At 56.5% G+C, this 24,044-nt stretch overlaps 5 protein-coding genes across 9 annotated transcripts in view; 4 read left to right on the forward strand and 1 right to left on the reverse strand.

Annotated features, from left to right (window-relative positions):
• Positions 1-422: 422 nt before the first annotated feature.
• Pnpla2 (patatin like phospholipase domain containing 2) lies at positions 423-5,293 on the forward strand. The gene is made up of 9 exons (XM_021198928.2): positions 423-700; positions 2,496-2,728; positions 2,812-2,877; positions 3,225-3,434; positions 3,647-3,707; positions 3,808-3,975; positions 4,058-4,190; positions 4,357-4,479; positions 4,579-5,293. Exons 1-9 carry the CDS (start codon positions 514-516, stop codon positions 4,859-4,861), a joined length of 1,464 nt encoding a protein of 487 aa, XP_021054587.1. The 5' UTR covers positions 423-513; the 3' UTR covers positions 4,862-5,293.
• A 1,728-nt stretch (positions 5,294-7,021) lies between these two features.
• On the forward strand, positions 7,022-12,132 carry Cracr2b (calcium release activated channel regulator 2B). Of its 2 annotated transcripts, none has more exons than XM_021212441.2 (10): positions 7,022-7,204; positions 8,906-9,094; positions 9,172-9,283; positions 9,657-9,816; positions 10,234-10,380; positions 10,480-10,570; positions 10,805-10,897; positions 11,062-11,228; positions 11,309-11,380; positions 11,755-12,132. In XM_021212441.2, the coding sequence occupies exons 2-10, from the start codon at positions 8,933-8,935 to the stop codon at positions 11,927-11,929; spliced, it is 1,179 nt and encodes a 392-aa protein (XP_021068100.1). In that variant the 5' UTR covers positions 7,022-7,204; positions 8,906-8,932; the 3' UTR covers positions 11,930-12,132. The 2 variants fall into 2 exon arrangements, with proteins under 2 accessions (XP_021068100.1, XP_029397973.1); XM_029542113.1 differs by having other exon boundaries at positions 7,135-7,204; positions 11,330-11,380.
• A 744-nt stretch (positions 12,133-12,876) lies between these two features.
• Positions 12,877-16,993, forward strand: Cd151 (CD151 molecule (Raph blood group)). Of its 2 annotated transcripts, none has more exons than XM_021198784.2 (8): positions 12,877-12,957; positions 14,741-14,831; positions 14,951-15,142; positions 15,421-15,495; positions 15,610-15,714; positions 15,800-15,958; positions 16,041-16,127; positions 16,215-16,993. In XM_021198784.2, the coding sequence occupies exons 2-8, from the start codon at positions 14,748-14,750 to the stop codon at positions 16,272-16,274; spliced, it is 762 nt and encodes a 253-aa protein (XP_021054443.1). In that variant the 5' UTR covers positions 12,877-12,957; positions 14,741-14,747; the 3' UTR covers positions 16,275-16,993. The 2 variants fall into 2 exon arrangements, with proteins under 2 accessions (XP_021054443.1, XP_029397988.1); XM_029542128.1 differs by lacking the exon at positions 12,877-12,957 and adding an exon at positions 14,349-14,387.
• A 1,547-nt stretch (positions 16,994-18,540) lies between these two features.
• On the reverse strand, positions 18,541-20,271 carry Polr2l (RNA polymerase II subunit L). Its single transcript, XM_029543664.1, has 2 exons — positions 20,142-20,271; positions 18,541-18,813 (listed from the first exon to the last, which is right to left on the reverse strand). Exons 1-2 carry the CDS (start codon positions 20,234-20,236, stop codon positions 18,705-18,707), a joined length of 204 nt encoding a protein of 67 aa, XP_029399524.1. The 5' UTR covers positions 20,237-20,271; the 3' UTR covers positions 18,541-18,704.
• Positions 20,272-20,349: 78 nt separating this feature from the next.
• Tspan4 (tetraspanin 4) overlaps positions 20,350-24,044 on the forward strand; it is a 21,811-nt gene continuing 18,116 nt past the window's right edge. The window contains exon 1 of one of the 3 annotated variants that reach the window (XM_021190645.1): positions 20,350-20,612. The gene's annotated coding sequence lies outside the window, so the exon portion shown is untranslated. Of the gene's footprint in view, positions 20,613-20,937; positions 21,082-21,505; positions 21,604-24,044 lie in introns of those variants that run through there. The other 2 variants (XM_029535079.1, XM_021190654.1) reach the window with 2 other exon arrangements.

Raw genomic sequence — 24,044 nt, forward strand, 5'->3', positions numbered from 1 at the left:
TTTAGTCTGAGTGGCCCAGGTTTTCAGGCCCATGGGGGTACTATCTGCGACTTCGCCCAGGTTCCATCCAGCTCGTCTGTGTCCTGGTGGGTATCCCTGGAGAAGGAGGAGACACCTGTTCACAAACTCCCGGTACCCAGATCTGTACAAAACTTGCACTTCTCCACGCGCTCCGGTCTCCCTGAGACTAAGGGCTGCCCAAGTTGTGGGGTTGAAGAAGCTGTGGGGTCGAAAGAGAGAAGCTGAAGCCTGGGAATCCCCTCTCCCGATCTCTCAGATGGCTTTGCCCAGCAGGTGTCACGAAGGGGCGGGGCCTCGGGGGCGCGGCCGTTCCCTGCTTGATCCAGTTGGGTCGCGCGCCCAGGTCCTGCCCCCTGTCGGCCAGGCCCCGCCCTCACCCCGCACTAAAACACCTCCTCCTCGGCCTCCGGGCAAAGCGTCTCCGCCTCCGCCGGCGGAGACCCCAAGGTATCGCGACTGCGGGACCCACTGCCCGCAGGACATCGAGTCACGATGTTCCCGAGGGAGACCAAGTGGAACATCTCATTCGCTGGCTGCGGCTTCCTCGGGGTCTACCACATTGGCGTGGCCTCCTGCCTCCGTGAGCACGCGCCCTTCCTAGTGGCCAACGCCACTCACATCTACGGAGCCTCGGCAGGGGCGCTCACCGCCACAGCGCTGGTCACTGGGGCCTGCCTGGGTGAGCCGAGCTGCGCGGAAGTTGGGCAGGGTGTGGTGGGAACCGCGCGGGCCGGTGGATGCTCTAGCGTCCCACGCCTAGCCCGCGTAGGGAAGCTGTTCCTTCCAGTAACTAGTTAGTGCAGTAGGAGCGGTAGAGAGGGACATCTCTGCTGTATTCTGGAACTATGACCGAAAGTCCAGTTCTGAGCCCCGGTCCGGGGCGGGTTCTGGTTTGTTTTTGTTCTAAGAGTGTCTAGGGACTGGGGTGGGGCCTGGCGCGCTCTTGGCTTATGGCATTCTCTTGGTGCCCATATAGCCCGCCTTAAGGGGCTCAAAGGTTGGGGACCGGCAGGTGCTACTCGACTGTTATTGGAAAGAGAAAGTAAATCGTGGGCGGGGCCATGAGCAAGGGAGAGAGGAGGGGCATTGGTCTCCCCGAACTTGCTGCCAGCGGTCACTGTGTCCTGAGGCTCTGCGGCTACAAACTGCTGTGGCTCTGGGGCCTAGTACAAGGATTCCTCAAATGGGCATCTGGACACTGTCATGGTTCCTAAAGGGGACCTCTGAACGCAGCTGGAGCCAGGGCTGGGCCTAATTGCTTGCTCGGTCCATGGTGATTGACAGCTGTAGCCAGCTGATCCACTTCACCGGGTGTCCACACTTATGTGCTTTGAAGAGTTTTGGGAGTACAGAGATGGGAAGGGGGGCTGGGTCTCACACTTCCGGCTACCACGTGGGTTGTTGTTTACAGCACACAACGTTCTTCCTCCTTAGGAGTCCTGGGAAGTGCTGCCCATCCCCCTGTCTCATAGGTCAGGCAAGGTGACAAGGGCATCGGCAGGAGATTGTCTAGAGTTTTCTGCGCTCTCTTTCCCATCACCTTTGCCCTGAGGAGGGAAGAGGAGAAGGAATACAGTTCTAGTTCTTGGTCTCTAAAGTTCACCCTGTGATCTTGCCCACTGGCTCTCACGGGGGCTTTCAGAGGAGTGGGTATAGTGGGTAGCTGGTCTCAGGACAGACATGAAGACCATACCTGAATTGAGAATGAGTTAGGGATGCCACTCATGGAACCACTTACTACCAATACTTTGCACAGGTGATCTTGGGCAGCTAGACCCATGACAGGTTGCCTACTGTCAGCTGTAAACCCCTGGTCTATATGTCCCATGCCTGCCAAGGTGAGCATCTTGGAGGAGGGCATGGGTCCTCGGGGGGGGGGGGAAACAAACAAACAGACCCTAGATTCTCCTCTCTCTCTGGCCACTGTACGATTGTTCTGGGTCATCACCGAGGGCCTCCTAAGTGTCAGAGTGCTTGCATTTGGCAGAAGTGAGACAATGTCTTCCCAGGAAGTGGGCCCACCGCTGCAAGTTAATGTTCTTGAGGGTGTTCCTCTTGGGCTAAGCTGGGTTTCATGGGTCTGCCCACCCACTTAGATCTGGCCAAGTAGGTGATGGTTGAAGTAGGTCAGAGTTGACCCTCTGTCTTCCCCACGCTAGGCCACGTGCCATACCATGTTAGGCACAGTGACTCATGGGGACAGGCGGTTGGGAAATACCAGGCACAGGGCAGGTTTTAATCGCAGCTGGCCAGCTCCTGCTGTACGCCATCTCCAGGGTGGTGGCCTGCCTCCTCCTACTTAAGTGGCAAAGTCCCAGCTGTGAGCCAGCCCCCATTGTGGGCATAGGTGTCTTCACAATCAATGGAATGTCACCCATCTGAGTGTATCCTGGGTGTGGAATCCTGGAGGACGGATGGTTACTAAGCTGGGAATGCTGGGAATGTTGTCCCTGATCCCGGCCCTGCTATCCCAGGTGAGGCAGGCGCCAACATTATTGAGGTGTCCAAGGAGGCCCGGAAGCGGTTCCTGGGTCCTCTGCATCCTTCCTTCAACCTGGTGAAGACCATCCGTGGCTGTCTGCTAAAGACCCTACCTGCTGATTGCCATGAGCGTGCCAGTGGACGCCTGGGCATCTCCCTGACTCGTGTTTCAGATGGAGAGAATGTCATCATATCCCACTTTAGCTCCAAGGATGAGCTTATCCAGGTCGGCACTGGAAACACTGTGTTGCGGGGGTGGGGTTAACTCAAGGCAGAGACTTGTCTGCTACTCCGTGTCTTGTTCTTCAGGCCAATGTCTGCAGCACGTTTATCCCAGTGTACTGTGGCCTCATTCCTCCTACCCTCCAAGGCGTGGTAAGTATCTCTGCTTGGCCCTGCCCTGGAACGAGAAGCATCATGCACTGTCTCTGGGCTGCAGGAGAAAGGGGTGGAGGAGAAAGTCCACGGGGTACCTCTCTCCCGCTTCAGTCCCTCACTGCCTGTGTGTTGCTTTACTTCCCATGACTCAAGATCCAGGGCAGTCGTGGGGAGACTCAGACTTCCTCTGGCTGGTGCCCATCCCAACTCCATCTGTCTGGCCATTTGCTGAGTCCCCAGTGGCCAATACATAGTGGGCCAAGGGCTCAAATGGAACGGAGTAGGGCTGCCAGAATGCCCTGCAGCCCCTCAGTGCGTGACTATGAATGTGTGTTCTTGCAAAGCGCTATGTGGATGGCGGCATTTCAGACAACTTGCCACTTTATGAGCTGAAGAATACCATCACAGTGTCCCCATTCTCAGGCGAGAGTGACATCTGCCCTCAGGACAGCTCCACCAACATCCACGAGCTTCGCGTCACCAACACCAGCATCCAGTTCAATCTGCGCAATCTCTACCGCCTCTCTAAGGCTCTCTTCCCGCCAGAGCCCATGGTGAGCCTGCACACAGCTAGTCCTGACTCAGCACCAGGGGAGAGAACTCCTGGGGACTTCTGAGCTCTGGGATGGCAGTGGGGCTTTTGGATGCTTTCCAAGGTCGACAGCACTTCAAGCCAGGGCAGGTTGTTGGTGGAAGTGGCAGTTACAGGGACTCTACAGTAGTACTTCAACCTCACCGTTCACACTGATTTATACCTCCGCCACAGGTCCTCCGAGAGATGTGCAAACAGGGCTACAGAGATGGACTCCGATTCCTTAGGAGGAATGGTGTGTGGGCAGTCCTGGGGTGGGAGAAACTGGACCTGCAGTGCCCCCTGCTGGCCATAACCTCTGATGGCATCTCTCTGTCACCCCACCCCCGACCCAGGCCTACTGAACCAACCCAACCCTTTGCTAGCACTGCCCCCAGTTGTCCCCCAGGAAGACGATGCAGAGGAAGCTGCTGTGGCCAAGGAGAGGGCTGGAGAGGAGGATCAATTGCAGCCCCGTGGAAAAGATCGGATTCTAGAGCACCTGCCTGCCAGACTCAATGAGGGTGCGCTACGGGGAGGGAAGCTCAGTTAGGAGGCCTAGGAGGCCCCCAATTCCCTAATTGACTGCCTCCTTCCTGTCTGCAGCCCTGCTGGAGGCCTGTGTGGAACCGAAGGACCTGATGACCACCCTTTCCAACATGCTACCAGTGCGCCTGGCGACGGCCATGATGGTGCCCTATACTCTGCCGCTGGAGAGTGCAGTATCCTTCACCATCCGGTGAGGGTGGGAAACGGAGTCTGGGGAGGACACACCGGGGACATCCATGAGCAATGGGCTCCTTGGGAGATTTGGGGAGGATAGGTCTTCAGTACCTGGCGAGGGAGCACCAGAGCCCAACCTGCTATTTCTGAGCTTATGCTCGCTCTCCGTGCTCCCTTCTCAGCTTGCTGGAGTGGCTGCCTGATGTTCCTGAGGATATCCGGTGGATGAAAGAGCAGACGGGTAGCATCTGCCAGTATCTGGTGATGAGGGCCAAGAGGAAATTGGGTGACCATCTGCCTTCCAGGTGAGCTGCCCTGACCGCCTGGCCACCTGGGTTTTGGGTCTTGGAATGGCGGATCTCCACTAAGCCTTTCTTTCCTCCATGCCTCCTCCCCACCTGCAGACTGTCTGAGCAGGTGGAACTGCGGCGTGCCCAGTCTCTGCCTTCTGTGCCACTGTCTTGCGCCACCTACAGTGAGGCACTACCCAACTGGGTACGAAACAACCTCTCACTGGGGGACGCGTTGGCCAAGTGGGAAGAATGCCAGCGTCAGCTACTGCTGGGTCTCTTCTGCACCAATGTGGCCTTCCCGCCCGATGCCTTGCGCATGCGCGCACCAGCCAGCCCCACTGCCGCAGCAGATCCTGCCACCCCACAGGATCCACCTGGCCTCCCACCTTGCTGAGAATCACCATTCCCACCTCGCCTGGCTACCAGCCAAGCTCCAAGTTGTCCTGCCCCACTACGAGGAGCCCCGGGGTGGAAAAAGACCCAGTCTGCCCCGGCTCTCCCCTTACATGCTGTGGAATGAGGACATAGGACCCTGCACAGCTGCAAGTGGGCTTTTGATGTGAAACCTTTCACCAGCCACTCCCTACGCTACTCCTGGTGGGGAGGGATGGGGAGTCATCCTCCCCTGGAGCCCACAGAGCCCTCCCCTGTCACCTGTGCCTTACTCCTGCCCACCACCTTTTCAGTGCAGGGTCAGTCTTAAGAACTCCACATCTGCTGCTTCTCCCTGGTTTCCAAGTTTCCTTGCAGAGTGTGTGAAGAATTATTATTTATTTTTGCCAAAGCAGATATAATAAAAGCCACAGCTCAGCTTCTGCCTTCCTCACCTCTGCATGTTACTCCTTTTTTTTTTTTTTTTTTTGGTTTTTCAAGACAGGGTTTCTCTGTATAGCCCTGGCTTCTGGCTGTCCTGGAGCTCACTTTGTAGACCAGGCTGGCCTCAAACTCAGAAATCTGCCTGCCTCTGCCTCCCGAGCGCTGGGATTAAAGGCATGCGCCACCAAGCCCGGCTTGCCTGTTACTCTTGTCTTCGACTGTGGTCAGCAGACATCTTTCTCCCAGTGAACTGGGTCTCAGTAGCTAACAGTTGGGCTTCACAGGGTTCTCTGAGTCCTGGCAGCTGGGGACTGTCTCATAAGGTCAGCCCTCTGGCAAGGACACATGTAAGCTGCTCTGTTCTCTCTGAGGCTTGCTGACTTGTCTCTTGGGCCAGCAGATATGTTTGGGAGTCTGAGCCCCTTAGTATCGATAAAAACTAAAGTGTTGGGTTAGAGTCGCTCAGCAACTGAGCAGCTGTCTAATACACACCAGGTCCAGATTCCATCTCAAGCACTAGGGGGAAAATGTTTACAAAAGGTGTCACCCACACATCCGCTCCTCATGGTGACACAGCGAGCGAGGGCGTGGAGTTGACTTCAGGGCTGGACCCCTGTGAAGGGTGAAGCTTCTGGAACTGAGGACCAGGGAAAATTGGTTCCTGACCCACACTGGGGCATCTTGCCCAGCACTTTGTGCTTGGCTCCTCTTGGTTGTCACATGCTCCACTGCCAGGTGCATGTGCCCTTTCCTGTACTGTAACCATACCTGCTTCCCGCCAGAACCCTGGGAGAGGTCTGAAGTACTGAGGCAAAGTAGAGAGAGTTCACCATGGTTTCCTGAAGTGTCCTGTGCTGTGTTTGTGTGTGTGTTGTAATAGTCTTGGAGGAAGGGGAACTGTGAGTGGGGGTGAGCTTAACTGTCCAGTTGGAGGACTTAGCTTAGTCCTCCAAGCTTGGCACCCACTTGCTCCTCCCAAAGGGGTGGGCTTAGCTGTCTATTTGTAGAACTTAGCTTAGTCCTCCAAGCTCAGCACCCACTTGCCCCTCCCAAAAGGAGCCAAGTGGCTGTGGTTGCAGCCCCTAGCCAACAATAACGGTTGTTCTGGTTATGGGACCTGGGACAGCAGGACTGGGCGAGCCGGCCAGGCAGGTCCCTGGCCTAGGTGCCAGGGGCCGCCCCTTGTCTCCAGGTCTTGTCTTATACAGCAAGCCTGTTGTGGTTCTGCTTGAGACGCACAGGGCCCCCCAGCACCTCTACAGCCTGTGATAGCCAGGCCAGCTTTTCAGGTCAGTTTAGGGGCTTGGTTGGGGGCATTCTCTTGGAAGTAGATGGGTTTCCTCTTAGGTAGGACTTTGGCAGCATCTTCAGAAGTTCCTCTAGGCCCAGGGAAGCCTCGATTAGGACTGTGCCCCATGAGGAGTGCTGAGGGCAGACTGAGGTGGTCTCCCTCGGTCCCATACTCACTTCCCCCACACAGGAGAGCTGCTAATTTATATGTCATTCTCTAGTATTAAAACGTAGAAGACTCTAAATTGGAAAAGCAAAGAGAAGAAAGTCTAGTGTCCACAGCCCTGGATACAGCCACTGAAAGTATTTGCTTTATTTCCTGCTCGGCATTCTCCTACACACACTTCTTGGCACCCTAATTCTGGATACTCCGGGCGGGGTGGGGGATGGCATCTGCACCTCCCCAGCCTTGATTTAGTCCTAAAAGGGTCTGGGGGGGTGGGGGAGATGGTGGGAGTGAGGGACACAACTTTGCTGCCCCCTGTGGCTCTCCGGGGAGAGCTAGCCACTCTGGGTCGGGTCACCAGGACACGAGAGGCGGGACAAAACTACAGCAGCGCTCTGGTGGAGGATCCACCCGGACGTGCTATCCCGGGGTCTCCGGGCCTGTAAGGCCACAAGATCGCTCTGGGTACGCGCCCCTCGCGGGTTATCGGGGTCCGGGCAGGGGCGGGGCGCGCCGCGCGTTTCCGGGAGGAGCGGCCCGCTTGCGGCAGGTGCGGCGGCGCGGCGGCGCGGCTCGCAGGTAGGCATTTATTTGCTCGCAGGTCCCGAGGTTGGGGTCTCGGCGCCGCGCCCTCCGGGCTTCCCCACCCCCAACCTCGGGCCCCTAGCTCCAGTGGTCGCACCTTCCGAGCGCTGTGTGGAGCAGCCACCGTACTCATCTCTGTCTGGAACGGCTGTGTTCCCGGGGTGAAGTCAGCTAGCCCAGACGTGCGTGGATGAGATTTGCCTGTGGGCCCACCCGCTGCCTTTGGTCTGGACTCCCTGGAGCCTGGCGGGAGCGCGGCTTCCGGCCAGGATGGACCTCCGGTCCCGTGGAGCCCTGGAGCGGTTGGTGGGGTGGTGATCGTGCCTGGTTGAAGTGAGGGTAGCCATCAAGGGGGCCAATGATTACTCCAGGTTGCCCTATCAGGCTCTTCCTCACGTTTGCTTATTGTTCCTGTCCCCCCGGAATATGGGTACGGGGAAGATGACCTCAAAGACTGAAAAGTGAGATAGGAATCGGTCAGTGTCACCGAGCTGAAGCTTTGGGAAATGTGGGGTTAATACACTGTGGGACTGACAGGTGGCTCTAATTAGAGGTGGGATGTCCATTCCAGGAGGTGAGAGGGAGGCCCCAGGGGAGGAGAAAGCTCCAGAGGCTATGTTAAGCCAAGATGTGGGGGTGTTCCTTACAAAAGCTGTCCAGTGCCCAAGTCTGGGACCTTGCACCTGCACCCTTAAGGCCTGCCTGAGTGGCAGGTGGGAGGGACTGATGGAGTTTACTCTCTTCTTGCTTGCCAGCTGTCAGAGGTCCAGGGTATCACAGGCTCAGGCCTGAGGCTAAGGACTTGGTCAGAAGTGGTTCAGCTCTCAACCTTAGGCAGTCCCAGCTTGGGATCTCCCAAGTCCAGGATGTGGCAAACTCTTTACTCTGTGAGCCTCGTTCACTACAGAATCTCTGCTGGCTGCCAAGAGCTGGCTGCTTGCTTTTACATTTTTACAAGTCTGTTGGAGGAAGGTCACCTTTTTTTTTTTGAGACAGGGTCTCATTATGTAGCCCTGACTGTCCTGGAACCCACTCTGTAGACCAGACTGGCCTCAAAACTCATAGCAATCCACCTGCCTCTGCCTCTGCCTCTGCCTCTGCTTCTGCTTCTTGAGTGTTGGGACTAAAGGCATGTGCCACTAACACCTGGTCTCAATTTTTTGTTTTGTTTTGTTTTGTTTTGTTTTGAGGTAGGATCTCTCTATGTAGCTCCGGATGTCTTGGAACTTGCTATGTAGACCGGCCTGGCCCAAAACTCAGAGAGCCACCTACCTCTGCCTCCCGAGTGCTGGGATTAAAATGTATGCCACCATACCTAGCTCACCTCCCTTTCTTGCACTGTTTCTTCCTGGGATTCAGCCTTTCCCCAGAATCTCTACTTCCTGAGATGCCAGGTGCCAGCAGCTCTGGTACTGGGTCTGCTTCATGCCATCGCAGTGACCCTGGAGCGTTCCTGTCTCAGTTCCTTTTGTCTGTCCACTTTCCTGCCTGGCCAAGGAGGTCCCAAACCTCTCTGCCCGCACCCTCTGCCACACTTGCATCCCTCCTTCCATTTCTTCTGAGCTTCCTTTTGCTTCACAGCACCTCCGAGAGCCAAGGCTCGCTCCTATGGCCAGCCCTGGGCTGCCTGGAGCTGGGGAGGGCCAGGAGGAAGAGGAGACAGCGGGCGTCTCAGCAAGGCATGGAACAGAGGTGCTGCAGCAGGCCCAGGAGCTCTTCCTACTATGTGACAAGGATGCCAAGGGCTTCATCACTCGTCAGGATCTGCAGGTGAGCCCCAGAACCAAGAGTCTGCTAGACCCAAGGCCGACCTTTGCTGCTCACCTTGGTCCTTCTTGCCTTGTCAGGATCTGCAGAGTGATCTTCCCCTTACACCTGAACAGCTGGAGGCTGTGTTTGAAAGTCTGGACCAGGCCCACACTGGCTTCATCACAGCTCGGGAGTTCTGTCTAGGCCTGGGTGAGCAGGTCCCAGTCACCTGGAGACCCTCCTCAGGGTCCCGTGAGACCTTATGAAAGCCTGTGCCTTTCACAACTTACCAGCCATTCTGGTATCTACAAACAGGCGAATTCTGAGCTGTACCACCCCCAGCTGCTCTACAGTGTATGGGTTGTCCTCCCCCAATCCCTTCCTCTCTGTCAACCAAGGTGGGGCGGGGGGGGGGAGCTGGCTGTCATTTCCCATTCCCAGGCCAATAGAACCAGAACAAGGAAGAAAAACAGGAAACTGGGCCCTGAGAGAGGGCAGGATGTGTTGTATGTGGCTGGAGGGAGTTGGGTAGGTCCAGGGTGCTAACCCACAGCCCTGATAATCTCTCCTCCCATGTCTGCAGGGAAGTTTGTGGGGGTGGAGTCGGCCCCAGGTGGGTCCCCCTTGAGGACTTCTGAGGAAACCTTTGAGTCGGGCACAGGGGGCTCTCTGGAGGAGGAGGAAGATGTTGAGACATTCTACACTTCCTTGGAGAAGCTAGGAGTGGCCCGGGTCCTGGGCGAGTGAGTTGATCCCCACTCTCTTTTTGAGACTGTTTCCTCTTCACAGTCTGTCCACCTTGCCCACCTGTCTGTTGTTACAGAATCCCTAGGTCCTGTCAGTCCATCCCTTGTCTATTGTGGCTGTCTGGGAGAGTGGCCTGGCGTGATTTTCCTCGGGATTTGCATTTCAGGAAGCCTTAGCTCTGCGGGGCGGGGTGCCACCAGACACCGTAGGCACTCACTAGCCCAGCTCTTGGTATACAGGCCACCTTACACTAGCAGAGGCCAAGGAAGCATGAGAGCACCAAGCGAGGGATGAACTGTGTGCAGCTGATGTGCCAGTTCTGGGCTGCTGGGTTTTCCAGGGTTTGTTTCACTGTCCGAAATGGGGAGACAAACCCTCACCTGCCAGCTCCCGTCTCTGATCGCATCCTCCAGGCAATGGGCTGTGAGGACACTCTGGGTCGGGCTGCAGCGCGAGCGACCTGAGCTGTTGGGCTCTCTAGAGGAAGTTCTGATGCGCGCATCGGCCTGCCTGGAGGCAGCGGCCCGGGAGCGCGAAGGTCTTGAGCAAGCGCTGCGACGGTGAGGGCTGGCCTAGCCTGGCGAGGTCTGGGGACTCACGGAGGGGGCAGAGACTTGGCTCGGAAATGACCATGTCTATGGTATCCCGGCTCCTCGAAGGCGGGAGAGTGAACACGAGAGGGAGGTGCGCGGACTGTATGAAGAGCTGGAACAGCAGCTCCGGGAGCAGCGACACCGCAGGCAGAGCCAGGTGGGCCCGCGCACGCCACGCCCAGCCTTGCTGCTCGCCTCTCTGGCTCCGCCTTCCCCGAATTGGTCCCTCCCTAGAGGACTCACCTCGGGGAGTCCAAGCTGCCCCAAGTCCAGGGAACTCTGCTCTGCCTCAGCAAGTGCCCCTTCCCGTACTCTCCACCCCTTCGCTACCCACCCTTGCCTGCCTCCTTTGAGCCCGGAACGAAGGCTCTAGTGCGGCTGTACATCCCAGAACCTACCCCGGGAGGAACAGAGGGGCCACCTGGAGCTGGAGCTGCAGATCCGCGAGCAGGAGTTGGAGCGCGCAGGCCTTAGGCAGCGGGAGGTAAGCCGTATTGAGTTCATGTTGGTGTCCTCGAATAGACTCAACTTCTTTGGGTGGGGGTGTTATTTGTGCCTCGGGGTCCTCAAACAGGAGCCGCTGGGGTGAGGGGTCAGCTTGGGACCGGAGGGGTGTGGCTCGCCAGCCAGCATTCCACCATTTCCCAGCTGGAACATCAGCTGCAGGCCCGGGCTGCAGAACAGCTAGAGGCACAGGCCCAACACATCCAGCTGCAGAGGGCCTACGAGGTCATAAGGACACAGCTGGACCAGGCGCAAGAGCAGCTCAGCCGACTGGAGGGCGAAGCACAGGGTCGTCAGGAGCAAACCCAAAGGTGTGGTGAAGTGCCTGTGGTGAGGGTAGGAGGGTCTATTCCACCACCCCACATCTGGATCACTACCTTCCTGTCCACAGAGATGTGTTTGCTGTCTCCAGGAACATGCAGAAAGAGAAACGCAGCCTCCTAAGGCAGCTGGAGCTGCTGAGGTGGGTCAGGCCTGCCTGGGCTAATGGGAAGTGGTTTCAAGTTTCCAGATATCGGTTCCTACCCATGTTGATGGAAGTCCTTATGTCTGCCCTATAGCCTTCATGCTGCTGGCTCTGTAGTCCTCCGGACTCAGGGAAGGCCTCTCCCCCATGCACTTTTCTCTCTAGATCTTTTTTTTTTGTTTGTTTTTTCGAGACAGGGTTTCTCTGTGTAGCCCTGGCTGTCTTGGAACTCACTTTGTAGACCAGGCTGGCCTCGAACTCAGAAATCCACCTGCCTCTGCCTCTGCCTCCCAAGTGCTGGGATTAAAGGCGTGCGCCACCATCTTTCCTCTAGATCTTAACCCCCTCGTTCTTCTACCTCTCTTTTCTAGGGAGCTAAATCTGAGGCTTCGAGATGAGAGAGATGCCTGTGAGACCAAGCTGCTGGGCAGTAGCCACAGGAAGGCTCTAGCCATTGCCCACAAGCCCGGACCCATCTACTGCTGCTGCTGCGGCTGGGCTAGGCCCCCCAGACGAGGCTCTGGCCATCTTCCTAGTGCCCGATGACCAGCCCCAAGTGACTCACTTCCTTATCCAGAGGACTGCTCCTAGGAGGGACTGGTCCTGGTGGCGGTTGCTTGCTAAGTGTGTGGCTCTATCCAGAAGGCATCCCGTGCCTGAAGGAACTAACCCGAGAGTGGTCAAGGTCTTCAGTCTGTATCCTGTCTTCCTTAATCTTTGTCTAAAGGACCAATAAAGGCCATTGTATACTGTGCACTCCTTGGCTTTTGTGTGTTTGGGAACCACAGTGCATTTGTGGTTCATGCTTGGTGTCCATGGCACCAGGTGACATGGAGGGGTTTACAGGTGTACATTAACTCTGTCATTCCTGCAGCTGGGGGTTCCTGTGTGCTTGTGTATGTTCTGTGATATTCACCATTACTCCCAGCTGATGCTCCGAAGACTCAGGTTTCAACAGGTGTCCCCACCCATGCTAGTCCTCATGTGGAAGGTCCGCTCCTCACCTCTGTGGTCAGCTAGCTTTCTGGTCCAGGTCCTTTGGCACAGTTCCTAGACAGACCATATGCTACCCACACTGGGCACCTCTCGAAGGGCCCTCATGTCTCCGTGGGATCTTCCGGCACCCTCCACACTGTATCTGGAGTTTCCCCTCTAGCATTTCCTCAGCCGCTAGAACCTGCAGCTTTAGAGTGGTTCTCCCAGCTCAGACTAGAGGACAAATTGGTCTTGACCTCAGTTCTGAGCCTCTGATGGACTAGGTGCCACCTTCCCTGCCTCTTCGCTCCTCACCTGGGTTCTACCCCTGGTCTAGCTCCTCTGTCTCTGGGTGAGTCGGGGCTTTTGATGACAACGGGCACCCTTAAGCTAACTTTACAGACCCACTGGTCTCTCTGGCGCGCCTTAGCACCAAACCAGTTAGGACTTGCCTGCCCCGGCCGGCCGTGGGCGGGGCTGCGCCCGGGGCGGGGTCGCGCGCAGGGCGTGTCCTCGCAGGCCCCGGGCCGAGCATTCTCTGCACTCCGAGTGATTGCTCCTACCGTGGCTGCCGGGGCTGGTATTTCAAAGCGTGGTTGGTGAGTGCTCCGTGAAGCCAAGCCGGAGGGTGTGGGGAGCAGTGTCCTGAGTTCCTCGCTCACTGGTGTTCCTAGTCTCCATAGCTGGCCCCGGGGACGCCTAGGAGGCAGAGCCCGTAGGACAGGGCTGGCTGTAGGCTCCTTTCCGGAAGATCGACGCCGGGGCCGGGCAGTTAGAAGGCCGAAGGGGGAGGAGGGAGGGAGAGAGCCTCTGTGGTTCTTGGGCAGGCCTGACGGTCTCTTTCGTGCAGAAACCCAGAAATTTAAAAGTCTGATCACCCTATTCATTGTCCCTGGACACCAGTTCCCTCCCCTGAGACCGCAGGTCCGCCCACTGGCACGGGCGGGGGAGGGCGGCAGGGGCGGTGGTGACTTCATCTCTGTGACGCGGGGATTCCTCGCCCAGCCCACTTCAGTGTTTAATCGGTTCGGTGGGGCGGGTGCCGAAGGCCCAGGGCAGGTCCAGGAGCTAAGTGTAGGGCGGTCGTGTCCAGGCCGCAGGAGCTATTTCTGGCTGGTCCCGGCTCTCACACCGGCACTTTCTCAGAGAATTTACATTTGGTCTGCTGATTGTCTCTTGGCTTCGGTTGCTGGATGTGTCGAGAGAACCAGCTCCCCGTAGGTTCTGGGCTTTTAGAGCCTGGCCCCTGGGTTTGCATTGTGGCCAGACTTCTGTTTATGTCATTGCCCGCTTTCAGCATCCATTTTTGGGTCCCATCTCCAAATGGAGCTCTGAAATCTCTCCCACTTTCCGAAATGGACAGTCGATGCATCCTTCTTTAGTTTGTGGTCGCTGCTGTTTGGTGGGGGAGGGACTGTGATGGATGGGACTGGAAGGTGGGGCATTTGGAGAAGGCATTTGGTCCCTCCCTAGATCAGGCAGGCCAGCCACGTTCTTTGGCCTACCTCCGTCCAGTAAAAAACAGCAGGCTTGCCTGTTATGCTTCCTTGAAGATCTGGTGGCCCTGAGAACCATTTTGACCAGTGCTTAAGCTTCCGTAGGAGGCGTGGCAAGATCCCACTGCTAGGTGAAGGGCAGATAGTGACTTTTGATCTGTACCTGCTGGTCCTGACTTCCAGAGGTGAGAACTGGTGGCTGGGCAGAGCCTCAAGGCCCCAGGCTAACAGTTCTGCTTAGGTGTGTGTCTGGGAATCTGACTGACCTACGTCAGCCGAGGTCTGTACACTGCCCTCGGTGAGACAGTTGTGTCTAGGGCAGGGTGTGCCTAGGGGACTCCTGGAGGAGTGGCACGTTCACAGCTATGGAACTGGGGGCCTCCCCCTACAGTCGGGAGGAAAGCTGGCTGTGCAGGCTCCACCTACCAGCATCTTATTGTCTCTGCCCTGGCTGGTAGTCGGCTCAGAGTCCTCACAAACTGTACCTTAGGGCGGCCTGAGCTCGCTGCCATATCTGGGAATGGGTATGAGTGGTAAGTACCTAGCAGCCTGATTGTGGGGCTCAGGGAATGCTTGGGGGTGGCAATCCACAGGAATGTACCCTGAAGGTCTGCTGGAGCTTTCCCCCTGTTGTCAGCAGGAGTGAGTCAGCAGATGTTGGGGGGTCCTCCATGATAACCCAGCATGTGTCTGGCTGTGAGGGGTTAGTCCAGGAAGTGACTCAGAAGGTTCCTGAGCATGCTCCTCTGAGGGCAGATAGCTGGCTGAGCTCCAAACTGCAAGCATCTGGGGACTGCTGGGTCTCCTGTCTCCATTGGTATAGAGCTTTCTCCCTCGTTGGAGGCCTGGTGCTTCAGGCCATCTCACCTCCTCCCAATTCCTCCAGGCCCAGGATGGGTGAATTCAATGAGAAGAAGGCAACATGTGGCACAGTCTGCCTCAAGTACCTGCTCTTCACCTACAACTGCTGCTTCTGGGTGAGAAGAGCTAGTTTCTCCCTGCATCCCTATTCCCCATGTTGGAGGCCTGGCTTGGGGGTTCAGTCCCAGCTTACAGACCCAGGCCAGATGTGGTGACCAGTCTATACTTTCTGCAGCTGGCTGGCCTGGCTGTCATGGCAGTGGGCATTTGGACACTGGCCCTCAAGAGTGACTACATTAGTCTGCTGGCCTCAAGCACCTACCTAGCCACGGCCTACATCTTAGTGGTGGCTGGTGTGGTTGTCATGGTGACCGGAGTCCTGGGCTGCTGTGCCACTTTCAAGGAGCGACGGAACCTGTTACGCTTGGTCAGCAGGGCATGGTGGCACATGGTGGGGCTGGGGGTGCCTTGCGTAGATTTCTCGGGGGCCCTCTGGTACTGGTTCTGGGGGCTTAACTGGTTGAGTATATTACTGCAGGCTGTCCCTGTGGGGCAGACACTAGCTTCAGAAGTATCAAGGAGCTAGGCCGCCCTAGAGTGTAGCTCCTAACTGAATTCCTCTTGCTTGGCCTCCTGGGTTGGGGGCTTGGCATTGTGGTACTCTGGCACTAGCAACCCCCCACTTACTGGGTCCCTGCTCTCTAGTACTTCATCCTGCTCCTCATCATCTTCCTCCTGGAGATCATTGCTGGCATCCTGGCCTATGTCTATTATCAGCAGGTAAGGGCCTGGACAGGCCGTGGGGTATGCCTAAAACATGGCCCTGTCAGTCCCATTGGAGGTCCTGACTCCAGCTTTGCCTTTGGAGGCCTTAGAGTTTGATCCTACCCACAGCTGAACACAGAGCTCAAGGAGAATCTGAAGGACACCATGGTCAAGAGATACCACCAGTCAGGCCACGAGGGTGTGACCAGTGCTGTCGACAAGCTGCAGCAAGAGGTGGGTGCCTCCTGTAACTGCCCGCCCTCTGGGCATGGTGCTGTGTGCTGGCAAGCGCTGAGGCTCAGCCATGTGCCCCTTGTAGTTCCACTGTTGTGGCAGCAACAACTCTCAAGACTGGGGAGACAGCGAGTGGATCCGCTCTGGTGAGGCAGACAAGCGTGTGGTTCCTGACAGCTGCTGTAAGACTATGGTACCTGGCTGTGGTAGGCGGGACCATGCCTCCAACATCTATAGAGTGGAGGTAGGTGGGTTCTCAGCAAGGGGTGGGGCTAGGCCGGACTGGTTTTCAGGCAGCCTGGTTCACCACTCTTATCTCCCACTAGGGTGGCTGTATCTCTAAGCTGGAGACCTTCATTCAGGAGCACCTGCGGGTCATTGGGGCGGTGGGCATTGGCATCGCCTGTGTGCAGGTATGGAAACTTGGAGGTTAACTGGGTGGGAACACCAGGGTGGCGCATGGCGCACAGCCCTGTTCACGCCTGCCTGGCCCCGTGCAGGTCTTCGGCATGATCTTCACCTGCTGCTTGTACAGAAGCCTCAAGTTGGAACACTACTGATTGTGATGCCTGGCAGGGTGGCCAGCCTTGCACTGTATCCCAGCCCCACTACTGAATACCACTGACTTAGACTGCTGACTGCCAGAGGTAGCTGCCCTCATGCCATCGCTATGACCCCCAGCACGTCACCTCAGGGGTAGCTTCAAGTGCCTTTCATTGCACACCAAAGTCCCAAAGCTCGAGGCAGCGTACTTGCCCCTGTATTAAGAAGAGGGGGGGCTATACCGTATGCCAGTGTTGGGCTAGGCCTGGCTAGTAGAATAGGGTTTAGATTATTTGACAGAAGTGCCTCTCATGCAGACTGCTTCCCCTTGGGTAGCTGTGATCTGCAGTAAGTCTGGGGAGAACCTGGGCACACCACTACACGTTGAGTAAAAGCAAGTAGGAAGGGGCCTTTCTGGTTGGACTAGGCACCCTTCATGCCTGCTACCAGGACTCTCAGATCTGCTTGACCTGGACAAATCGTGCAAGCGGAGGGGAACTCCAACCCCACACTTGATGCTCTGTCCTCTCCACACAGGCCTCTTGCTCCTAACAGCTCAGCCTGGCCTTTTCTCACTACTGATAACACCATGTAAACGCTCCATGTTCCTGTACACTGTCTCCTTTTGGAACACCTCTGAGTGGAGCATGGTTGTTTTCATTCACTGCTGTATCCCAGATGCCCACAAATGTTCCTGCTATGTAACAGGTGCTCAATAAATGGATAAGCACTCGAATCAGCTTGCTGACAGGACCTTCTGGTCCGGGGTAGCTGGAGTACTCAAGAGTTAAGGCTGGAGAAGCCCAATGGCAATTACAGTTAGGGTGAGCTCTGGTAGCTGGAACATCCCCAACCCACTGTGGCCTGGACTTGTCCATGCTCAAGGAAGAGTCTAGGCCTTGCTAGGGCCTGTTAGGGCTATCCTGGTTTCTTCTCTGGCTTGGCTCATCTGAGCAGCTGAGACACGGTCCTGAGAAGGTGCCTAAGCTGATTCTGTTCCCCAGAGTCTCTGTGCCAGCTGCAGGAGGCCACTACGGGTCCTCTGGACGCTAGACTAAGGCAAAGCCTCTTTCTTTAAACAACAAAAGACCAGGGGTGGGGTATGCTGTGCCACATACACCTTTAATCCCAGAATCCAAGAGGTCGAGGCATGCTGACTGTTGTGAGTTTCAGATCAGCCAAAGTTATAGGGAGACCCTGTCTCAAAACAAAACCCAAAACAAAAGTCTCAGAGGGATCAATGTGTCAGAAAGAACCCAGGGCACTTGATGCAGACGCCTAGGAGCTAGAGTACTACACGACCTCATTTGGCCTAGAGTAGGTATCTTAGGACTGGGTGCTGTGGGGATTGGGTCAAAGGACAGGGGTGCCTGTCAGGCCTGGGAAGATTCTGGAAACAAGATCCTCAGGCATGGGCAGCAGATAGGCTCACACAGCTGACAGGCTTTAGAACCCAAGAAATTCGTGAGGCCTGTGGCCTTGGGCGTACTCCTACAGTATCTGGGTTTGGTTGGGTGGCACAAGCCATCCTTTAAACTCAGCGCTCAGAAGGCAGACTGATCTCTTTAGTTCAAGGCCAGCCTGGTCTGCAGAAGTTGAGCTCCAGGATAGCCAAGGCCAAACCCTGTCTTGAAAAATGAAAGGTAAGCCGGGCGTGGTGGTGCACGCCTTTAATCCCAGCACTTGGGAGGCAGAGGCAGGTAGATTTCTGAGTTCGAGGCCAGCCTGGTCTACAAAGTGAGTTCCAGGGCTATACAGAGAACCCTGTCTCGAAAAAACAAAAAAGAAAAATGAAAGGTAAATCAATCAATCAATCAATCCGGGTTCAATTCTCACTGCAGCTTATACACTCTAACTTTACTCTCAGGGGATCTGGCCTCTATGGGGACACAGTGATACAAAGACTTACAAGCAGACCAAACATCCAAATACATAATACCTCTAGCACGAGGATGGGACATTTGGTGGGCCTGCAAGCGCTCTCAGCATTCCAAAGGAATATCTTCCCCAGGCCCAGCCCTGTGGATGGTGTGGTGGCCACATCCATTATGCCCACCCTGAACACAGGAAGAGGAGAGGCCCTAAAGCAATGTGGTACAAGACTACTGTAGGGCTACCTTGTTGATCAAACTGGTCAAGGCAGGGTACTCCTCCACAGGACGAGATTCCCAGTCAGATGAAGGGGGAAGGAGACCAGCCCTAGGGGAAAGACTGGAGGCAGGCCAGGGAGCCTCAGAGACAGCATAGACACGGACATGGACAATCTCGGAAGTTAGACCGAGGTGGTTCTGCAAAGATCTTTACTAAATAGTTCCTTCCGGGGTGACAGGACTTCACCACAGGGCCACAGCCAGGCAATACACCAACATCCCCAACAGCTCAGTTTGAATATAGCATGACAGATTGTCCTTGGCCAGCAGAAGACAGAGGAGGGCAGGCGCCAGCGGTCACTTCTCTAGGGGTGCATAGTTCAGCAGCTTCTCAATCAGGTCCACGTGTGCTAGGAGCATGCGGCGGCAGCAGTAGCGCTTTAGGCCCAGAGCATCCAGGGCATCCCTGTAAAGACAAGAGTGAGGCTGGATCTCTCTAGTCTGCACAGGCCTGGAACCACCGCCAGCCTGCTTCTGGGTATTCAAGTAGACAGGGGTTACAAGGGTACATCTACATAACCAGCACCTGAGACCACACCACGAGAGTCCTCTTAACAAACAAACAAACAAACCAACCAACCAGTGCTCTTAACAATAGAGCCATCTAGCTGGGTGTGGTGGCACACACCTTTAATCCCAGCACTCGGGAGGCAGAGGCAGGGAGGCTAGCCTAGGCTACATCGTGAGTTCCAGGACTGCCAGGGCTACAAAGAAAAAACCCTGTCTCGAAAAAACAACAAAAACAGTTGAGCTATCTCGCTAACCCCCTGTTTTTGTCTCTCGTACCCAGGGTTATGGGCTTCCAGACTTATTTGAAAAAGCTTAGGAGACCAATATCCCCTCATCAAGGAGTAGAATTTCAGGCCCCACAGGTGGACTCTGACTAAATGCCAAGAACTGGTCGTTGCTACCCTCCCATCCCCACCCCAGACGCTTTGTACTTGCATTAGGTTTAATTTCTCTGGGACCTAGTCAGCTTGAGGTTCCCGCCTAGGTAAAAGAGGGTCCCAGAAGGCTAGCAGCTACTCACCAGAGCTAGTCATTATAGCTGTCCATTAAGCCCCACTGACTTATGGCTTGTGCAGAGAAAGGGAACCCCTTGGTGTTGACATGGTGGCCAGAGGTCTATTTTGGGGGACAGTCATGCTAGTGAGCACAGGGAAAGGGACAGCACAAGATGATGCCCACAGAGCCTGTCCTGCATTTTAAAGGGCCCACGAGGGGTAGGTCTGAAAGCAGATAGAGGGTAGAGAGTAGGTCGACAGGGAAGGGACTTGAGGTGTCTGTCACCCAAGGGAAGGATGCTTAGAAGTTTCCCAAAGGCCAACAACTTGAAGAAAACCACCTTCCAAGCTTCAGAGAGCCTGGGCGTGATATTGCGCGCCTTTAATCCCAACATTCAGGAGACAGGCAGGATTTCGGAGTGTTCCAGACCAGACTGCTTCCCCTAGAGAATTCCAGGTCAGCCACCGAAACCCTGCCTCGAAAACAAACTAAAGACTTACTCTTCTGGGAACACATCCCAGGTCTGGGCTGGAGGACACCCAGTCTTCTCACTAGACCCCACAATCCCTGCCCTGCCAGTTCTCCATACGAAGTCTTATCTATCCCCGGCCCCAGGATACCTCAGTGTCACTCCCGGTCCGCCGCAGAACCCTCACCCCGGCCCCTCGGCTTCATGCCCCCAGCCCAGCCTTCCCGTCCCGTCCCGTCCCCCGCAGCCCGCCGTCTCACCCCTCCGTGTACTCGGCCTGCAGCAGACCCAGGTAGGCTTCCCATTTGTTGCCGACGATCTTCCCGCAGGTGAAGCAGCGCACCGGGATGATCATGGCGGCGTCTGGCGTGCCGGCTGCCCGCAGTAGCTTTTCAAGGCCCGCCCCAGGCGCGCCCATAGCGCGGGGCTCATTACGCCCAAGCTCCGCCCCGTAAGATCCCGAGCCCCGCCCCGCATCTCCCCGAACCCCGCCGCAGCCCCGCCTCCGCTCCCACGATTACCCTGAAGCGGCGGTGTTCCTTGCTCGCGCCCACCCGGGGCTCCTAGAGCCTCCGTGCCCGCGGCAGCATCCCGGTGCCCCCCTCCGGCCGTGGTGGTAGATCCCAGCGCTACGGCGTCCGAGCAAGGCCGAAAGGTCCGCGGCGCCGGCGGTTCGCGTTTCTCGTGTTGCCTTGACTGACAGCTGCTCCGCCGTGCGTCGGCGCGCACAGGTACGGCGGTTCTAGCGGACTGGGGTCCCGCCGGCCCGATCGCAAGCCGACTCGAGCCAAGAGGTGGTTAACAAGTGGTGGTGGCGCCGCCGGAGAGCGGGCTGTCGACTGCGCACGGCCAAGGCGGTCTTCCCGCCTCCTGGCCCGGACTCCAAGGGGTCTCGGTCTGGAGCCCTTACCCGAGGTGCCCAGCCAGAGTCCGGGCCTTGGAGTTTGGGGCGTCTTTCTCTTCAGCCGCTGCAGAACCGTCGGCGGTACGGCGTCCCGAGCCCCGACGGCGGCCTCCCGCGCTCAGTAGTCCTCTCCTCTGAGAAAGGGCTACAAGAGTCTTTTCCTGGGGAGAGGAGCAGGGCGGTGGTCCGGGAAGGCGTCATGGAGGAGGCACCCTAAGAGCAGACCCTCTAACCTCTTTTTCCGGGGATATTTGGCTCAGACGTGGAGATTGCCTGCGGGACTGCTAGGTTCACAGGTCTGCCTCACCTGGACGTGACTTAAGGGAATGGGCAAGGGCAAGGGACTGGTTTCTGGGGAGTGTATCACCTTGGCCGCAGCGCCTTCTTGCTGTGCGGGGAGCTACCCTTAGGAAAACGAGGCAGCTCGCAGTGAGAAGCTGGAGAGGTTCAGCAGAGCTTGGGAAGTTTGGGATCTGGTTACAGTGACGCCTCTGGGGGGTCCTAGACATTTTCCAGGTGCCTCTGGGAAACAAACGATGGAGGGAAGGTGGAGAAGGGTCTCCTGGGTCTTGAGTGTGGCTGGTCGGAGCCACTGGCCAACTTGGTGGTTGTGCCCCCGATGTCACCCTGGACAGCTTCCCTGGCAGCTTTTGCCATCCCCCATGGAGCCACGTGCAGAGCCACGAGCTAGGCGACTTCCCGGTCCTGTCCCCTCCCCCCAACATCCTGCCCTGGCCAGAGGGGGCAGTGGGGCCTGTGAGTCACTGTGGCCTGGGATCAGGCTCAAGATCTGGACTGAAGACTGCTGGTGGCCAGAGGTGAGGGTGGCAGGGGAGTGGGATAGGAGATGGTCTGTAGGGTCTGCCCTAGGGGGTGGAGTGGAGGCCGAAGGCTTCTTGTAGGAGAGGCTCTCAGTTCTGTCCCCTGGAAGACTTGTTTACTTAGGGAGAATTGGGGAGTGAAGCCTGTGCCAAGTTGACATTCCTGGAATTCCCGAGTGTGTGTGTGTGTGTGTGTGTGTGTACGCACGCTAGCGCCCGTTCGAAGAAAGCCCACTAGTTTCCAGTGGCTATCGTGGGTGGTGGCATCCTCTCCCCCCTAGTTCCTGCTCCAGCTCCCTGGATTCCCAGAAATGGCCCAGGGTAGAGGACTCCAGGCTGTTCACCCAGACTTTGCTAATCCCGGAGTGCTGTGTGGGATGGGGGTGGGGTGGGGGTGGAGGGAATACGCTGTGGGTCAGTTCTCTCCAGAGCCCTGGCCGGGATCCCAGGCTCAGCTTCTGCCCCTACCTCTACCGTTTCTTAACTGTTGCAGGCTTCCCATTGGGACTGTGGCGGGAGAGAGATGTAGGATACTTACATCTCAGCTCTGCTCCTGTTCCCCCACTGCAAGCTGACTAGTGTCTGCCTGGCAAATGGCTTTGCCAGAATGGATGCTCAATCTACTGTACAGGGTGGAAGGCGCATTGAGGGAGATGTGCTCATATGCAGTTTCTAACCCATTTGCCACAGTTCCTGCCAGAGTAGGGGGTCACTTCAGGGCAGGGGACAAGGAAACCCATGATTGAAGTGTTAGCTGCCCAGCCCCTCCCACCCTGGGTGTTGCCCTGAAAACAGCCAGCCAAAAGAGGGTGCTGTACTGTGGTCTGGAGCCCTGGGCTGGCCTTCAGCTGGCTCTACCCCTTGGCCTTAGATCACAGCCTTAGTTTCCCCATTTGTAAAGCTCTGCTGGGACCAGAAGCATTCGCGGGAAGGATTTTAATTCTTCCACTGAAGGCTGGCCTTGAGCTGGGGGAAGTGGTCGAAAGTGACTTCTCCCCAGGAACTCTAGCCTTGTGCCCTCTGGCTTGCTCATGTAGGAGAGTTTATATCGCCCTGAGGGTATGGAGTGTGAACATACACACTCCTACACCTCATTCTCAGGCCATATCTGCATGAACACACTAAATGTGTTTGGTGCATGTTGTCCAAATAGCTCTTGGAGACCCTGTGGCTGAAACTGAAGTGACTAGCCCAAGAACCCTTTGGGTTATTGAGGCCGGGACGCTTGGGACTCAGTGCTTGGGGGAGGTCCCCAACATGGTGGGGCAGGTGTGCTTTATTCACAGGATTCAGAGTCTCAATTAGGTCCCTTCTATTCTACTGCCACAGAAGCTCTGACAGAGAAATACCTGGGTGCCGGGCAGGAAGTGGGGGGAAGACACTATTTGGGGTGGCCAGAGAGTCTAGGAAGAAACAGGGGCCCTTTTGCTGGCTTCACACAGAGGGCCCTGCACCCCCATCCCCAGCTCTGTCCTTGAAGTGGAGGCCGGCTAGAGGTGTGTCTTCAGAGCTCCTGGTGAGGCTCTGTGCTCAGCCCCTCGGTTGCCTGCTTCTTGGTGGGAGGTGTCAGCCTACTGGACCAGGAATTTGTGGTGTTCCTGCCCAGGGTGGGGGTCTGGGGCAGGCACTGGGGCCCTGCAGGGGCTGAAGCCACCACAGGAAGGCAGACACCACAGCCTGTTTGTATTGGCACCACTCTCTCTGCCTCCTCAGAGAAGCTGCTGAGCTTCAGCCTCGGGACAGGGTGGGTGGTGCTCTGCACGCTTTCCCTGCTGAGCTAGCTGGGCTAGGAGTAGCTACTAAGGGGTTCAAACAGGCTTCTGGTCACACTCATGCTGGCGCCCCACGGAGGGGTCCAAATGCCTTGCTTGTTGGCACCTACTTGTTCCAAGCAACCATGGTCAAATTTTGTCTAGAGATTGGACAGGTCTCTTTTTGAGTGGCAACCTGGACTGGCTAGGTGAGTGTCCATGTTTTCTTTGTGGCTCATTCCCCAGGGGTTCTCTCTCCTTTGTACCTTCTCACAACTGAGGATGAGGAAGGCTCCCTTGTCCTGGAGCCTTGCTGGCAGATGTTCAGACCACTGTGGTTGGGTACTGGCCAAGGTGTTGAGGAAAGGACCCCTTTCTGGCTCAGAGAGGGTGGCCTTGTCTTGGTCCTTCACTGTTAGAGATCAGCCTGCACGCCACGCCCTGTGAATTCTGTCCTTGGCAACAGACATGGACCTGGCCCTCAGTTGGCTAGATCAGTCCCTGTTCTTGTGGGTTTTACAGGCAGGGCCTTCTAGGCAGGAGAGGGACACATTGTTCAGAGAACAGCATCTTAGCAGAACCGGACTGTCTCTCCTTTGCCCCAAGATCTTTGGGCAACTCTTGGGGAGCCCTTCCTACCCCTTTCTGATTTGGCTGTTAGCTACTTTTTTTTTTTTTTTTTTTTTT

This window comes from Mus pahari, chromosome 1, assembly GCF_900095145.1.
Source record: "Mus pahari chromosome 1, PAHARI_EIJ_v1.1, whole genome shotgun sequence".
In the NCBI taxonomy this organism is placed as follows: Eukaryota; Metazoa; Chordata; class Mammalia; order Rodentia; family Muridae; genus Mus; species Mus pahari.

Coding starts and splice junctions, on each gene's coding strand:
- Cd151 (XM_021198784.2), top strand. CDS start 14,748: ATGGGTGAATTCAATGAGAAGAAGGCAACATGTGGCACAGTCTGCCTC. Junction 15,143..15,420: donor GACGGAACCTGTTACGCTTG/GTCAGCAGGGCA, acceptor CCTGCTCTCTAG/TACTTCATCCTGCTCCTCAT. Junction 15,496..15,609: donor CCTATGTCTATTATCAGCAG/GTAAGGGCCTGG, acceptor TCCTACCCACAG/CTGAACACAGAGCTCAAGGA.
- Cracr2b (XM_021212441.2), top strand. CDS start 8,933: ATGGCCAGCCCTGGGCTGCCTGGAGCTGGGGAGGGCCAGGAGGAAGAG. Junction 9,095..9,171: donor TCACTCGTCAGGATCTGCAG/GTGAGCCCCAGA, acceptor TTGCCTTGTCAG/GATCTGCAGAGTGATCTTCC. Junction 9,817..10,233: donor GTGGCCCGGGTCCTGGGCGA/GTGAGTTGATCC, acceptor CGCATCCTCCAG/GCAATGGGCTGTGAGGACAC.
- Polr2l (XM_029543664.1), bottom strand. CDS start 20,236: ATGATCATCCCGGTGCGCTGCTTCACCTGCGGGAAGATCGTCGGCAAC. Junction 18,814..20,141: donor CAGGCCGAGTACACGGAGGG/GTGAGACGGCGG, acceptor TTGTCTTTACAG/GGATGCCCTGGATGCTCTGG.
- Pnpla2 (XM_021198928.2), top strand. CDS start 514: ATGTTCCCGAGGGAGACCAAGTGGAACATCTCATTCGCTGGCTGCGGC. Junction 4,191..4,356: donor GCAGTATCCTTCACCATCCG/GTGAGGGTGGGA, acceptor CTCCCTTCTCAG/CTTGCTGGAGTGGCTGCCTG. Junction 4,480..4,578: donor GGTGACCATCTGCCTTCCAG/GTGAGCTGCCCT, acceptor CCCCACCTGCAG/ACTGTCTGAGCAGGTGGAAC.